Genomic DNA, 16,740 nt, shown 5'->3' on the forward strand with positions numbered 1-16,740 from the left:
CTCACTACCTCAGAGCAAGCGCATTGAGGAGGCACGCAATCCGAAGAGACTGCCTCAGAGCTGGATCTGGTACCGACTCTTCCTCCCCCCTGCCTCCTGTCCTTCCTCAGTCTCTCTTATCGGGCAGTTTTTCTTCTGGTGCCCCTCACTTTCACCTTTGAAGCAACGCATTGTATCAGAATTAACAAATACAACACATTTGCTTCCTTCTATATTAAACGTCCAGGTGACATCTATTACAGTAGTTATATTGTTAAGCAACACGTAAGTCTGCCTTTTAAATGATAGGACATGTTTTCATTTTTGATCTTTGAGTTTCAGAGGTATACTCTTAATCGAGGACATTCATTTTCCAAATCTATCCAACTCTCTCACCAATAACTCAATTTTCAGAAAGGGGGGCACATTAAAAAAAACAACTTTAGTTGCAGGCATTGCTAAAGGGGATACCTGCACCAAGGCGTCCTTCTACCACAAATCCCCCCCCCCCCCCCCCCCCCCCACCCCACCCCCCCCCACCCCCACCCCACCAACACCACGCCGTTGCCGGCAAGGAAGACCTGCTCCACCTGATTGAGACGCCATAGCTGTGGCTGAGTTGACCTAAAATCAGCACAAACACAACCACAGCAAATTAACAAACAAACAAATAAATAATAACTATTTATCATAAAACTAAAACCAGTTATGCAAAAAATAATCCATAAACTCGCCCAAGAGTTTCCACTGCTACCTCACTGCTTCCTCCAGCTCCTCCCACAGAAAGAGAGAGAGAGAGAGAAAGAAATATTAAGGGTGTGCCAAATCTTGTATATTCCAAGTAATTGTATGTTTACAGAGTTTTTAATAGGGGAAGGTGCAGTTTCCACGTAACAGTGCACATATTGCCTGTATCATATTTCTTTGCCATTCAGTCAAACGGTCCTGCAAGCCTGAGTTCCACTCAGTATTTGTATAATACAGAAACACTGGTTGAGAAGCTGGATTTGTACAGCCCAGTATAGTCAAGGCCATTTAGTTTTGTGTTTTGTTTTATGTAAAATGTACAAAAAATAAATAAATAAAAAATTTTGAAAACTGTTTTTAACCATTTTCCCAGTAAAGTTTATATTTGGTTACAGAGAAAAAAAAAAAAAAAAAAACAGCTTCTATTCACTTCATGCAAACAACTGTCAGTGACTGGCCATGTAAAGCTGGTACAGTTAATGCGGTATCAGTACTACAGCAGGAATCTAAAAATCTGTACTTGTACTTTTTTGAGTAGGAGGGCGGGTGAAATGAAAGAAACAGAGGAAGTGTTAACCAGCTGCATTGTTTTTCAGGGATCCTATTGGACGATAGACAGCTGCCCAAAAGAAGACCCACCCCTTCCAAGAGGAAAAAGACCACACCCAACAGACCATGAGGTATCTATCTATCTATCTATCTATCTAGCTATCTGTCTCTGAGAGAGAGACTTTTTTGACTTTTAAGGGTCCTTTATTGAAAACATTTTGAAAAAACAAATAAAATAATTAACAAATCACAGTAACATCCTTTTTTTTTTTTTTTTTTAAAAGATAAACAAATATATATATATATATATATAATATATATATATATAAATATATATATATATATATTCCCCCAATTAGATAAATCTGTATATACATGCACATCCAGATTATTTCACACAAAAAACTGTAGCTCTCCCTCCTCCCCCAGCACACACAATCCCTCATTCACACACCAACGCTGCTGAAAACTCTGTAAGTCATGGACTAAAGAAAAATAAACAAAATCAATTTGAATCCTTGTTTTCAACAACAATTTCAACATTAACTCAGCGTTATAAATTCCCGACCCCTGCAGCTTGTTTTTCCTGGTTTTCCAGATCGCTAATTTTCCTTGCCCAAATATAAAATTAATTAAAGCACTTTTAAATCGTGTCTTGTGACTGTAAGGAAAATTAAAAATGAATAATTCTTTAGTAAAAATCACATTTAAAGAAATTAGCAATTCAGCAATAGCATTAAACAAGGGGTCCAGCCTTCTGCAGTCAGTAAAAAGATGAAACAGTGTTTCTTCCTCTCCACAAAAAGCACAGTCTTTACTAACCGCAGGGTCAATACGGTGGACGTGGCGCCCAGTGGCTATGATGCCATGAAGAATGCGCCACTGTAGATCTCCTGAACGCTTAGGTAAAGGCGGTTTATATAAAGACCTCCAGGCCGGAGCAGTACTACCTACACAATCCACATGAGCTCTCCACCTGGTATCAGGCAGTGTCTTTAGCGCATTTACATGGCACACCTTAACACAGAGTCTGTACAGCTCCTTTTTTCCAGAAGAGTGTGCAGGAAGCTGTTGCAGCCTCTCAATACTGTACAGACCTTCCCCAAGGTTTTCAGGAACAGCAGGGGACACTAAAAAGGAAGGGCAAGTCAACTCTTGCTCATCATTGCCTCCCAGAGCCTGGTTCAACATCTCTGTAACCCTAGGGGAAAAAGAGTCTCTGAGCTTTTTCAAAAGATTCTCTAGTACTCTGAGTGAGTGAATTCCCAGATGTTTGGCCAGGCTTTCCACCTCTGTCCACCTCCCAATGCTCACCTGCAGTAAATCTTTTAGTTTTGTAATGCCCCCTTTTGCAAAACTAGAGCACAACGCCCCAGATTGGAAACCATCTGCAGGGAACAAGGAGTTAAAAAATAAAGGCTCTTCTAGCAATGCTCCTACGGTCAAATAATCCTCCAGTCTTTCTACCTTCACCATTCGCCAGGCATTGAGCATGTTCTTATAGAAGTCTGGGAGTTCATTGGTGTCTAGCTGAGATAGATTTATTAAAAACAATTGCCAATCCCAGCCCAGTTCCCTCACTCTGTGCAGGAAAGAGAAGGCGATGTTTCTCCAGCTTAGCTCAGGTAAAAACAACAAACGCTGCACTGCTTGCAACCGGAAAGTAGCCACACGACTGCGTACATCCACTAACCCCTGACCCCCTTCACTAGGGGGCAGGTATAAGACAGCTGGCTTTAGCCAATGATGGCCACTCCAAAAAAAACTCCAGTAGTACTCTTTGTATGTCATTTATCAGCCCTGGGGGAGGATCCAGGCACACCAGCCTGTGCCACAGCATGGAGGCCACCAGATTGTTGATCACAAGAACTCTTCCCTTGTATGACAACTGAGGTATCAGCCACCGCCAACACTGCAGCCTTCCCTTAACCTTTTCTGCTAAATCCTCCCAGTTCTTGAATTCATACTGTCGTTCTCCCAAATAGACTCCCAGAACTTTGATCCCAATCCCCCCCCAGCGCAATGGCTGAGGTAGCGTCGGGGGGCCGGCTCCACGCCACTCCCCTGACAGGAATGTGCTGCACTTGCCCCAGTTCACCTTGGCCGATGAGGCTTTCTGAAAAATGTCCAAACTGTCTCTCAGTGCTGACACATCAGCATGACTGGTGATAAAGACATTAACGTCATCAGCATAGGCAGACAGTTTGACTGGAGGAGCATTAGGTGTAACAGGTATTCTCAGACCAGCCAGCTTTCTCCTAAGATGACAAAGCAGAGGTTCAATAGAGAGGGCATATAACATGCCTGATAGGGAACATCCCTGGCGAATCCCTCTGTACACCGAAAACGGACAGCTCAAGCTATTATTAATTTTCAAAACACCAAAAACATTTTTATACAACAGGGAAATAAAAGAAATGAAATTAGGACCAAAACCAAAAGATTGTAATGTTTTAACAAGATATTTGTGATCCACCCTATCAAATGCTTTTTCTTGATCTAGAGAAATAATCCCCAAATCAAGATTAAAAAGATTACTAGCAGTTAAAAAGTCTCGGATTAGAAAGATATTATCAAATATTGTCCTTCCAGGAATGCAATATGACTGGTCTTTATGAACCACGGTGTGAATACATTCCCTCAGTCTATTGGCCAAGGCTTTTGAAAATATTTTATAATCTGAACATAAAAGTGAGACGGGGCGCCAATTCTTTAGTTCTTTTAGATCTCCTTTTTTTGGCAACAGTGTAATCACAGCCCGACGACAGCTCAGAGGCAGCTCTCCTTCTCTAATGCACTCTTGCAGAACCCGGAAAAGGTCTTCCCCAATCACTGGCCAGAGCTTTTTATAAAACTCTGCCTGAAGGCCATCAATCCCAGGGGCTTTTCCTGGTGACATCTGAGTGACTGCCTCCGTCAGCTCCTGCATTGTCAAACAGGCTTCTAGGGGGCGCTGTTCTTCTTGAGACAATTTGGGCAGGTCCTGGTGCAGTAAAGCGATTTGCTCCTCATCACAGGGCTCGGCACTAAACAGCTGGGTGTAGAAAAGCACAGCTGCTCTATTAATATCTTCTTTACTGTGCACCTCCTTCCCGCAGGGCAGACGCACACAAAACAGCTGCTTACTCTCCACCACCTTCTTCTCTAAGTTGAAAAAGAATTTGGTGGGTGCATCCATGTCCTTTAGCTGTGTGAAACGAGAGCGGATGAGGGACCCCTTCACTCTTTCCTCCAGTAGGCTGCTCAGAGTTTCTCTTTTCTCTCTCAGAGACTGGAAGATGTTTTCATCACTATCGAGAGTAATTTTTGTTTCTATTCTCAATATCTCTCTCTCAAGTTCTTCAACTGTCTGGTTCAAAACCCTGGTTTTATTTAAAGTATATTGCTGACAGAAAATTTTAATTTGTATTTTTCCAATGTCCCACCACTGTTGTATACTACTATATTTCATACTCTGCTGCCTCCAGGAGACCCAAAATGCTTTAAAAAGATCTAAAAACTGTTTGTCTTCCAATAATTTAGTATTAAAATGCCAGTATGACTTTGAGGGAGCAGCAGAAGGCAGGCAAATAGTAAGTAACACACAGTGGTGATCAGACAGCATAGTGGGAATGATATTGCTCTTAAAAATCTGATTAAGATTTTGTTTAGTGCAGTACAATCTATCTAATCGCGCTTTTGATATCTGATTATTATTATTGATTTTAACCCAAGTGTACTGCTTTACTCTGGGATATAAATTCCTCCAGACATCAACCAGGCTTTGAACTTTTAAAACAGCAGACAATTCTTTTGAAGACTGGGGATGTGGCTCTTCATGATTCCTATCCATGATAAAATGTTCTGTACAATTAAAATCACCCCCCACTAAAATCATATGTGCAGGATTACAATTAGATAAAACCTGATTTAATTTTTTAAAAAATAAAACTTTTTCCCTGCCCTCATTTGGTGCATATAAATTGATAAAAACAATCTCAGTGCCTTTAAAAACCGTTTCTATTTTTAAAAGGCGCCCTTGGATTTCCTCACTAACTGATAAAATATCTATTTGCAGCCCTGGGGAGAACAGCACAGCTACTCCAGCACTGACATTAGAACCGTGACTAAAGACGCCCCGCCCCTTCCATTCGCTCAGCCACTCACTCTCATTCATACTGTCTGTATGCGTTTCCTGTAAAAACATCACATTCACTCTCTTCTGTGTGATAAAATGAAATAAACGTGCTCTTTTATCAACACTCCTACAACCATTTACATTAAAAGTAGCTATTTGAATTTGTTCCATAGGAAATAAAGAAAGCAAAAACAAACTACTAAAAACTATATTAAAATGTCTTATTAAATAATCCATTAATATGTCTTCGGTTTGTTATCATTCAATAATTTTCTTGCAGAGACTATTACTTTTTTTAAACGATACCGTTTCTTTTGGTCTAGCTCCTCTAACGTAGCTTTTCTCATGGCTATTTTTGCAGAGTAGATAAACAGCTGGATATTAGGAAAGAACTGTGTTAAATCAGTTCCCCTTTTCCCTTTGGTTTTATCTAAAAACGCTGATATTGTATCAACTGGATATATTTTACTCTTACCAGACGGGTTGGGCAGAGCCTCATCGAGCAGCACCGAGGAGTCAGAGAGCTCTCCTCCATCATCCATCTCTGATATCACCGACTCCTCTTCGGATTCTTCAGCGTCATCCACAGCTACTGTATCCGGCAACAGGTCCTCTGATCTGGAGGCTGTCTCAGCGCTGGACTGAACTGCAGCGCTGCTGTTCCCCTTCTCCCTTGAACGCGGGGTTATCGCAGGTTTACACTGAGATCCAGCTTTACCTTGATCTCCTGTCCCAGAGCTCTGAGCTGCAGCAGCACCGCTGCCCTGAGAGAGCGTCTCAGAGTCCCAGACAGACTGCCCTTCTTCAGCTACCTTTCCTGGGGTGGCCACACGTCTTTTCCTCTTTTTTTCAACCAGTTGAAAACCTGCGTCATCTGGGGTATTCACTGTTTCAACCCTTGTTTCTTTATTGTTTTCTTTGACCTCCGCACCGATCCCCCGCTTCAGTCGAGGCGCCGGCTCGGGTCTCACTGTCTGCACTGGCGGCTGCATTTGCTGCTCAGCCCCCGGTGCTGTCTCAGAGACTCCGTCCTCCCCACTTGCTGGTTCTTTTGCCTTATTGTACTCAGTATTATTATTTTTTTGAGGGCAAGCCCTTCTAAGGTGTCCTTGTCCTCCACAATGAAAACATTTCATTGATTCTGTGCTGGCAAATATAACATAATTACTACCGTCAATATTGAAAGTCCACGCAACTTCAATAGACGAGTTGGGGTCATTCAATAATACAAAAACTTGTCTCCTAAAAGACATGACATGCTTCACATCTGGGTTTTTACAACCGAGTAAAATAGGTTTAATTGGGGACATTATTTTACCATATCTTAGTAGCTCATTAATAATCAACTCATCTTTAATGAAAGGCGGGACATTTGAAAGGATAACTTTAGTGACAGGGGAAGCTAAAGGTAAAACGCTGACAAAACTTTCTTTGATATACAAACCTTCTTCAACAATCCTGTTCACTAACAGTTCACTACTAAGAAAAACAACGATGGCTTTATTCATTCTTGCAGCAGAGTTTATATTTCCATACCCTATTTTCTCCCCGACAGCTAACAAACACTCCTCCACTGTTACTGAACTGTCTGGAATACATTTAAAGCCATGCCTACGGGTCAGCGACCCAAAACTTCCCGATTTGGAACCCATGACGGCTCCAAATCAGGAAGAAAGAAAAAAGAAAAAGAAATAAATAAAGAAAGAAAGAAAGAAAGAAAGAAAGCAAAACGTGTACAAAATGAATATAACTTCAGTAAAAGTTTTACTCACGCACAGTACACACCACTCGCTCTACACAAGCCCCTCCCACGATCCCACAGTCCTCAGCGAGAGAGACAGTGGCTAAAACTTAATTTTTTTGGGATTTTAAAATAGCTAATTTCGCCTGACCAAGGACAAAGTTAACCAATGAGCACCCATCCCTCTGTGCAAAATTATACTTTACACTAAAAACAAAAAACTTTTTTATTAAAAATAACCCCCAAGGAAGCCAGCAGGTTCTCAAAACAAAAAGAAGGGCTGCAGCAGAGGGCAATCCACAAACAGGTGGAAAACGGACTCCTTCTCGGGACAAAAGGGGCACTGGACACTGACCCATGCTCCACTTGGCTCAGATATCTATTTGTGGCTATAATGCTATGCAGCACTCTCCACTGCAGGTCTCCAGAGTGCTTAGCAAGGGAAGCTTATACAGCACCCTCCAGATAGGAACTTCATCAACAGGGACACGAAGGTGAGCCCTCCACTTAGTGTCCACCAAGTCTTTCAACTTATTAAAATGTCTGGTTTTCACACAGATTTCAAAGAGTGTCTTTTTCTCAATTGTGTGGAAAGCCACCTCAGTGACCTTCCTAAGCTTTCCAACCGGCTCTTCCTCCTCCTCCTCCTCTTCCTCCTCCTCCACTGTCACTGAAGGGGAAACCAGTACTGTGGGGAACAGGGGTTCCTGCTCTCGGGTTACGCGCTCCTCCAGAAACCAGCTCAGAAACTGGGGCCGGACAGAGGGATGCCTGGAAATCACTCAGCACCTTCTCCAGGAAACGCTCTGATCTAATATTCAGTTCAGGGGTTAAAACCCTGCTGGCTTTCCAACAAAAAAGGTTCAAATCAATCAAATGCCCCAGTTTAGTAAAAGGTGATTTAAGAAACAAAGTGGATAAAAAAGCAGAACTAAAAACTTCACATTTAAAAATGGGGTTAAAAAACAGGGGCTCTTCAAAAATCCACTGTGTGCTCTATGATTCTTCTGACCTTGTCATCTTTAAAAGTCTCTAAGCATTTAACAGATTGTTATAAAAACCCTCCAACCCTGCATCACTCAAACATTCAAGAGATATTAAAAACAAATGCCTGTCAAAACCCAGCTTCCATGCCTTCTGCAATAAAAATGTGAGGTCTCTCCAGCTCAGCTCTCTCTGAGCAGCCTGCAGCCTAAATGCTGCCATCCTGCTAGGGATATCAATGAGCCCCAGCCCTCGCTCCTCACGGGGGAGATACAAAACAGCCGGGTGCAGCCAGTGATGCCCGCGCCAAAAAAACTACACCAGGCATCTTAACTGCATTGAGTGCGGCTGGTACTGCCAGTCTAGGCAGTTTCCCCCTCAGCTGTTGTAGCAGGGGTTCTATAGAGAGGGCATAGAGCATCCCTGAGAGGGAGCAGCCCTGCCGTATCCCCCTCTGCACAGGGAAGGGGACAGTCAGACCTTTATTAATCTTCACAACACTAAAAACATTATGATAAAGGAAACTTATAAAATAAGTAAAAACAGGGCCAAAACCAAAAGCTTTTAAAACATGAAATAAATACTCATGGTCAACTCTATCAAAAGCTTTTTCCTGATCAAGCGAAATTAAACCAAAATCAACATTATAGACTTTGGATATATTAAAAAGATCTCTAATAAAAACAAATTATCAAAAACCAATCTCTCTGGCACACAGTATGACTGGTCTGTGTGCACCACTGATCCAATGTTGGTCTTTAGGCAATTAGCGAGAGCCTTGGAAAGCAGTTAGTAATCAGAGCACAGCAAGGAGACAGTGTGCCAGTTCTTGATGTCACAGAGGTCTCCTTTCTTGGGTAGCAGTGTTGTCACTGCCCTGTGGCAGCTCAGCGGCAGCTCCCCGTCCCGAACACATTCCTGCAGGACCTGGTAAAGGTTGTCACCAACACAGCTCCAGAAATTTTTGTAGAATTCTGCAGGCAATCCATCCAGTGTGGGAGCCTTCCCTTTGGAGAGCTGTGCCACGGCCACAGTGAGCTCTGGGAATGCCAGCGCTGGGGAGACCCTGGAGAAGCGGCTCCATCTCTCCCGGGTCGCAGCTCTCAGCCTTGTAGAGATCAGTATAACATCTCACTGCAACATGCCTGAGCTCTGCAGGGCTGGAGACCCCCCCCCCTCTTCCCGGGCAGCCTCAGACAGCACATTGTCTTGCGTTACTCTATCTTCCTCTCTAGGCTGAAGAAGGAGGCTGTGGGGGTATCCATATCTTTAAGTTCAGTAAAGCGGGCTCTAAGCAGAGAGCCCTTCACCTTCTTCTCCAGCAGGCTGCCCAGGAGCTGCCTCCTCTCTTGCAGGCCCCGATACACCCCCTCATCACTCTTGCTGGCCAGCTGGCTCACAAACTCAACAAAATTTCTCTCTTGCTCACTGACCACTGCATCCACTGACCTGGTGACATTTTGTGTGTATTGTTGACAGATAAGTTTTATTTGAATTTTTCCTATATCCCACCACTGTCTTAAACTACTAAAATTAGTTTTTTCATTTTGTCAATTTTTCCAAAACAATTCAAAATAATCAGTGAAGTTTTTGTCCTGTAGCAGATTGTTGTTAAAGTGCCAATATGATTGTGAATGGGATCTGATTGGTAGTGAAACAGTGACAGAAACAAAAAGATGATCAGAAAAGCTACTAGGTGTTATACTACTTTTAGTGAATTTGTTAATAAGCTGTTGTGGAGTATAGCACTTATCCAGGCATGCCCCTGGCAGCTGATTTTGATTACATTTGATCCATGTATATTTCCTACTTGTGGGATGAAAAATCCTCAAAATGTCAATGTGTCAAAGTATTTTATACAGTGGCCAGCTCCCTGACAGATTGGGGATGGGGTTCCCAGAGGTTTCTATCTTTATTAAAATCAATAATACAATTAAAATCTCCCCCCACCACGAGGAAATTGTCCATACTGCAAACCCTGAGTACCTGACTGAGATTTTTAACAAATAAAATCCTCTCCTCCCCAACATTTGGTGCAAAAATATTAATAAAATCAATAAAAATCCCAGCGTGCTCTATCTGTACTTTTAAAAGTTGACCTTGAACAATCTCCTCAATAGATAAAATCTCCGCCCCAAATCCTGGAGAAAATAAAACAGCAGCCCAAGCACTAAAATTAGAACTATGGATTAAAATACAGTCACCCCTCCAGTCAGACTGCTAGTGAGACTGATTACTGCTGTCTGAGTGTTTCCTGCAATAAAATCACGTTTGAATGCTTGCCGTTTAAAAAGTCAAATAATTGTGCTCTTTTATTAAAATCCCTGCACCCATTCAAGTTAAGAGCCTAAAATAATTTTCTCCATAAAAAAAGTATATTATTCAAACTACAATTTTTCTTAATAAAATTAGCCATTAAAAATGTTTTGATGTGGCTAACATTTTCCGAACTGAGCTGACATATTTTTTTAGTCTGAACCTTTTTTTTCTGGTCAAATTCATTCATAGACGATTTCCTTAATATTAAGTCTGCAGAACACAAGAAAAGTTTCTGGTCTGGGAAGGATTTAATGTCTACTCGCCTCTTACCTTTTACTCACACAGCTCACCACTACCACTCTCATACAGCTCACCACTACCGTTCTCACACAGCTCGCCACTACCACTTTCACACAGCTCGCCACTACCGTTCTCACACAACTCACCACTATCGCTCACCACTACCGCTCTCACACAGCTCGCCACTACCGCTGTCACACAGCTCACCACTACCACTCACCACTACTGCCGTCACACAGCTCACCACTACCACTCTCACACAGCTCACCACTACCACTCACCACTACCGTTCTCACACAGCTCGCCACTACCGCTCTCATACAGCTCAACACAACCGCTCTCACACAGCTCACCACTACCGCTCTCATACAGCTCAACACTATCGCTTTCACACAGCTCACCACTATTGCTTTCACACAGCTCACCACCACTGTTCACACACAGCTCGCCACTACCACTCTCATACAGCTCAACACTACTGTTCTCACACAACTCACCACTACTGCTATGACACAGCTCACCACTACCGCTCTCACACAGCTCACCACTACCGCTCTCACACAGCTCACCACTACCGCTCTCACACAGCTCCCCACTACCGCTCTCACACAGCTCCCCACTACCACTCTGACACAGCTCACCACTACCGCTCACCACTACCGCTCTCACACAGCTCGCCACTACCGCTCTCACACAGCTCACCGCTACCGCTCTCACACAGCTCGCCACTACCGTTCTCAGCTCACCACTACCGCTCTCACACAGCTCACCACTACCGCTCTCACACAGCTCACCACTACCGCTCTCACACAGCTCGCCACTACCGCTCTCACACAGCTCACCACTACCGCTCTCACACAGCTCACCACTACCACTCACCACTACTGCCGTCACACAGCTCACCACTACCACTCTCACACAGCTCACCACTACCGCTCACCACTACCGCTCTCACACAGCTCACCACTACCGCTCTCACACAGCTCACCACTACCGCTCTCACACAGCTCACCACTACCGCTCTCACACAGCTCAACACTACCTACTACCGCTTTAACACTAACAGCTCCTCACTACAGCTGTGTCGAGTGCTCACCACCTTTCACACAGCTCACCACCACTGTTCACACACAGCTCACCACTACCACTCTCATACAGCTCAACACTACTGTTCTCACACAACTCACCACTACTGCTATCACACAGCTCATCACTACCACTCTCACACAGCTCCCCACTACCACTCTCACACAGCTCACCACTACCGCTCACCACTACCGCTCTCACACAGCTCGCCACTACCGCTCTCACACAGCTCACCACTACCGCTCTCACACAGCTCGCCACTACCGTTCTCACACAGCTCACCACTACCGCTCTCACACAGCTCACCACTACCGCTCTCACACAGCTCGCCACTACCACTCTCACACAGCTCACCACTACCGCTCTCAAACAGCTCACCACTACCGCTCTCACACAGCTCACCACTACCGCTCTCACACAGCTCACCACTACCGCTCTCACACAGCTCGCCACTACCGCTCTCACACAGCTCACCACTACCGCTCTCACACAGCTCACCACTACTGCTCTCACACAGCTCACCACTACCGCTCTCACACAGCTCACCACTACCGCTCTCACACAGCTCGCCACTACTACTCTCCCACAGCTCACCACTACCGCTCTCAAACAGCTCACCACTACTGCTCTCAAACAGCTCACCACTACCGCTTTCACACAGCTCACCACTACTGCTTTCACACAGCTCGCAAACCCTGCTTGCAGCAGCCCCTCCCACAATCCTCAGAGAAAGAGAGAGAGAAAACAGACAATATTATCATTATAATCCTTTAAAGAAGCGCTAACTGTGGTTATAGCATTAATTTTCTTACCTCCTATTAATACAAACAGCATTACCACTGCTCTGCTTTCATTGTCCTGAAGATGAACTAAACTCAGGGATGGAAATAAGACTCCTATTGCATAGCAGTTTCACCCTGTGGCAGGGCAGAAGCCCTGCTGGTGTAAATAATGTGTGTGGGAATGTAAGGTTGGCAGGGATGGAATTAATTCGGTCCCTGCCAACAATCACAGTTGTGGCCATTCACCCTATAGTGTGTTGTTATTGTTTTTATAGTTTTTTTGCAGTTGAAGTGCATAGGTGCACATTTATTAAACAAAAAGACACAAACAAACAGGGCATGAGGGCCAAAAACACTCCCCTAACTACCCCATCAGATTAGGATTTCTGCTCCCCTTTATACAAGTGGCCACTCCCCAATTAACACTCATTTACCTACTTGGGGAATGGTCACATCTGTGATTGCTGCAATGACAGATTTAACCCCACCCCTGCCATCCTTGCATACCCACACACACTATTTACACCAGCAGGGCTTATGCCCTGTTTTTACTATGTCTGATTAGTCACAGTATATAGGTAACAAGCTCAGGTGTGTCTTATTAAACTGATAGCAAAACTAGAACTGGCTCAAGCTGCTATGTAATGAGAATCTTATTGCCATCCCTGTAACTGAGCTACACTGAATATAACTGAACTGAATTGAACTGAATAACACTGAAGTAAACAGAGTTAAACTGAATTAAACCGAATTGACCTGCACTGAGTTATCCATGTGCTCCTGTAGGTGGCCCCTGCCCCGCTGTCCCCCTTTTCTCTCCCTCAGCCCCCTACCCCCCAGCCTGGGCGTGGCGAGCCCCCCCAGAGCTGCCCCTTGCGCTTCTCCTTCACTGAGATGCATCTGCAGGACCTGCTGGGATCTTCATTCCAGAGCCTGTACAGGACCATGAAGGAGAAGACTGGATCCTCTGGTCAGTGTGTGTGTGTGTGTGTGTGTGTGTGTGTGTGTGTGTGTGTGTGTATGTGTGTGCGTGTGTGCGTGCATTTGTCTGTCTGTATGTCTGTAGATCTCACTCTGCAATAAAATTGCATTTATTTTACATATGCCTTCAAATGTCCGAATATAATGAAGTGAACAGGTGTATTCCATTTTCACTGTGCCATAATGATAAGCCATCACTTATTTAATTTAGTAAGGTCAATATTAGTGATGTGATCACACTTTCTGTAGATACACCTACTTCTAATTTAAATGTTCTCCTAAATGACATTCATTCATTGATTTTCAACATAATCCAGCCTTAGTCTGTCTGTGATCCAGAGTCACTTCTACACCACAAACACAAGTACTTCTTCTGCCTCCTGTAAACGAGAACCAAGGCTTTCAATGCATTTCTCTCACCTCCTGTTAGCACTGACAATAGTATACCTGATTTACTTCCATTGAAGAGCTGATGGTTATTTGCTTGTACTTTTCTCTCTCAGACAGTGCTCCTCACTCCAGCAGGACGTCCTGTATGTTTGAGCAGGCTGCCCCCCTGCACACCCCCACCTTCCCCTCCGATCCACAGCCCCCTCCCCCCTCCTCCTCCTCGTCCTCCTCTTCCTCCTCTTCCCAGGACAGGGCTGCCCCAGCGCAGGGCCCTGTGCAGAACAACCTTCCCCGAACTCCAATCTTCACTGCAGGACACGGTGAGCTTCACACTCGTTATATAAAGTAGAACTCTGGCAAACATTCACATATAAAAAAAAAAAAAAAAAAAAAAAACACGCTGCTTGAGATGTGGCAAACATAACCATGTTCATATTTCTGATATCTTGTGATGGAAACCAATGCATGAAAGATTTGCAAAAATAATTAGAACACCTTCTGTTACACATTTCTTTCCCTTTTTAATGTTATTTACTCCAGACAGAGAGAAACTTTCACCGGTATGAATTATAGTTTTCAACTTTTGTTTTTAAAATGAAAGAATATTTTAATATGTTTTTGTTTACATTTTGAAAGACTAATGTTTGACCCGGCACAGTTGTAAAACTTTATAATAGAATCCTAGCCCTCAGAGTAGCTATAATTCATTGATATGCAGCATGAGGGGGTATTTCGTTCTCAATTAATTTTCTTAGAGTTGTAGGCTTGTCTTTTTAAAAAAAAAAAAACTGCCTTTGTTTTTAAAAAAAAAAAAAAATGTGTGAAGACAGATAGGAGAGGCTTACATCAGAGCTGTTGTGGGTGTTTATATGTGTTTTTAAAATTGAAATACACCAAATAATACATTGTATACTATCATGTGTGTTGTCTATCTTTCTCTACTGCTGTTTCTAAGAGTTGAATATCTGAAGCAAGATTGTTGTTGTCATTTCTGCCCGAGATTTTCCATTACTAACCCACACTCGCCACAGTTGCAGATGGAGCAGGAATTACAGCTACACACCCCCAAGTGGCCATTTTTAAAAGTACCTTGCTTCAGAAATGTAGCTTTTAGAAGTGTATGAAAAAGACCATTTTTGCTGGAATAGTTAAGTTTGAGTTTTGCAGAAATGTAATTTTCCCAGCAAGTCGCGGGTTGAAAAGGGGGCTTATATATTTTATATATATTTTTTTTTTTTTTTTTTCAGCGATCCCTTCTGATTGGTTCTCCAGTATTGACAGTCTCAAAGAGAGTTTCAAAATCGCCAATAACCTTGACTGGTCTACCATCGATCTCACTCAGTTTCCTGGTATGTGTATCATAGTGTTACAGACAGACTGACAGATGACAATCTTAAAGAATAGATCCCCTTACCTGTTTGCAATCATACTCAGTGATTCTTTTTTTCACTTGTTTAAATCTTGTGTTTTTATTTGTGTGTGTACACTGGCTGTTACACCCATAATGACACTGATCTGGCTGATCTACACGTTTAAGGGTAGCTTTGGGACTCATGCACATGCAATAGGGCAGAGGCTGGTTACCTACTGGTGACCCGCAAATGAGCATCTTAACCACAATGCAAAAGAGCTGGGCTCATCTGTATTTGTGATTTTAGAGCTTTTAACCTCTTTAGAGCTTTTAGCCATCTCACCGACAGGGACAGAATCAGTAACGGCAGTGTATCCCACAACACTCCCAGTTTCACACCTTAACACAGTCCATGTCAGAAAGTAAAGCAAACATAATATTTGAGCATTTGCAATAAGAGCCATTCGGAATGATATAAAGGTAGGCGTTTAATAAAACAGGGTAAAAGTGATCTAAAAATGTTGTTTGTTTTCCAGACCTTTTAAAGAGCATGCAGCAGGCTGACATGTCTAACTGGTCCTTGGATCCCACTCTCTTCAACTCCCTCTGTGATTCACTGAACCAATTTTTCACCCAAACTGGACTGATCCACTCCCATCACACCCTGCAGACCCCACAGAGTGGGGTTGCCAGTTCCCATGACACCCTGCAGCCCCCCCGGAGCGGGACCGCCAACTCCCATCACACCCTGCAGAACCCCCAGAGCGGGACCGCCAACTCCCATCACACCCTGCAGACCCCCCAGAGCGGGACCGCCAACTCCCATCACACCCTGCAGCTGCTGAGCAGCCTCACCCCTTCTCACAATGAAGTTCAGCAACCATTGGTAGGAAGATCCCAGACCAACGCCATCAATGGTAAGAAAACACTTTGTAATAAATTACTGGATTGAATTTCGATATGGCCCACAGCTGGATTGAAAAAATGTATTTCTATATCAATCAATAGTTTTTAATAGCCCTTCATAGAAATGTAATCATTAGATGCTTGTCTACAGTCTGTTAGAACAGAACTATTATTTCTAGTTATTAGACATATGAAACTATATATAATGTTAAATTATATTTTGTATAGATCTAAAACAAAATTACATTTTACCAGTAAACATCTATTAGACATGCATATATCTATCTATATCTATATCTATATCTATATCTATATATATATATATATATATATATATATATATATATATATATATATATATATATATATATATATATATATGTAGAGAGAGAGATTTTGAACACTCTCTTTCCCTCTCTGTACACCTCTCTCAGAGTTTCTGCATTCCCAGGATCGGGCAGCACACACTTTGCCAGGATTCCCTTCCCAGCAAGCACTGGGGCACCCCAGTGCCGCTACACCTTCAGGTAAGCCAGCAAAAATGATATTTCCTTTACAGTAATACATA

General features: G+C 43.2%; 1 protein-coding gene across 1 annotated transcript in view; it reads left to right on the plus strand.

Moving 5' to 3' along the window:
- The window catches only part of foxj2 (forkhead box J2), a 40,199-nt gene that overhangs the window by 19,225 nt on the left and 4,234 nt on the right, over positions 1 to 16,740 (plus strand). Inside the window, exons 4-9 of the mRNA XM_041267737.1 lie at positions 1,323 to 1,427; positions 13,331 to 13,514; positions 14,029 to 14,235; positions 15,163 to 15,264; positions 15,803 to 16,183; positions 16,607 to 16,699. Of these exons, the coding sequence (XP_041123671.1) occupies positions 1,323 to 1,427; positions 13,331 to 13,514; positions 14,029 to 14,235; positions 15,163 to 15,264; positions 15,803 to 16,183; positions 16,607 to 16,699 (1,072 nt within the window). The remainder of the gene's footprint in view (positions 1 to 1,322; positions 1,428 to 13,330; positions 13,515 to 14,028; positions 14,236 to 15,162; positions 15,265 to 15,802; positions 16,184 to 16,606; positions 16,700 to 16,740) is intronic.

The sequence above is a fragment of the Polyodon spathula genome, chromosome 13, assembly GCF_017654505.1.
Source record: "Polyodon spathula isolate WHYD16114869_AA chromosome 13, ASM1765450v1, whole genome shotgun sequence".
NCBI lineage: Eukaryota > Metazoa > Chordata > Actinopteri > Acipenseriformes > Polyodontidae > Polyodon > Polyodon spathula.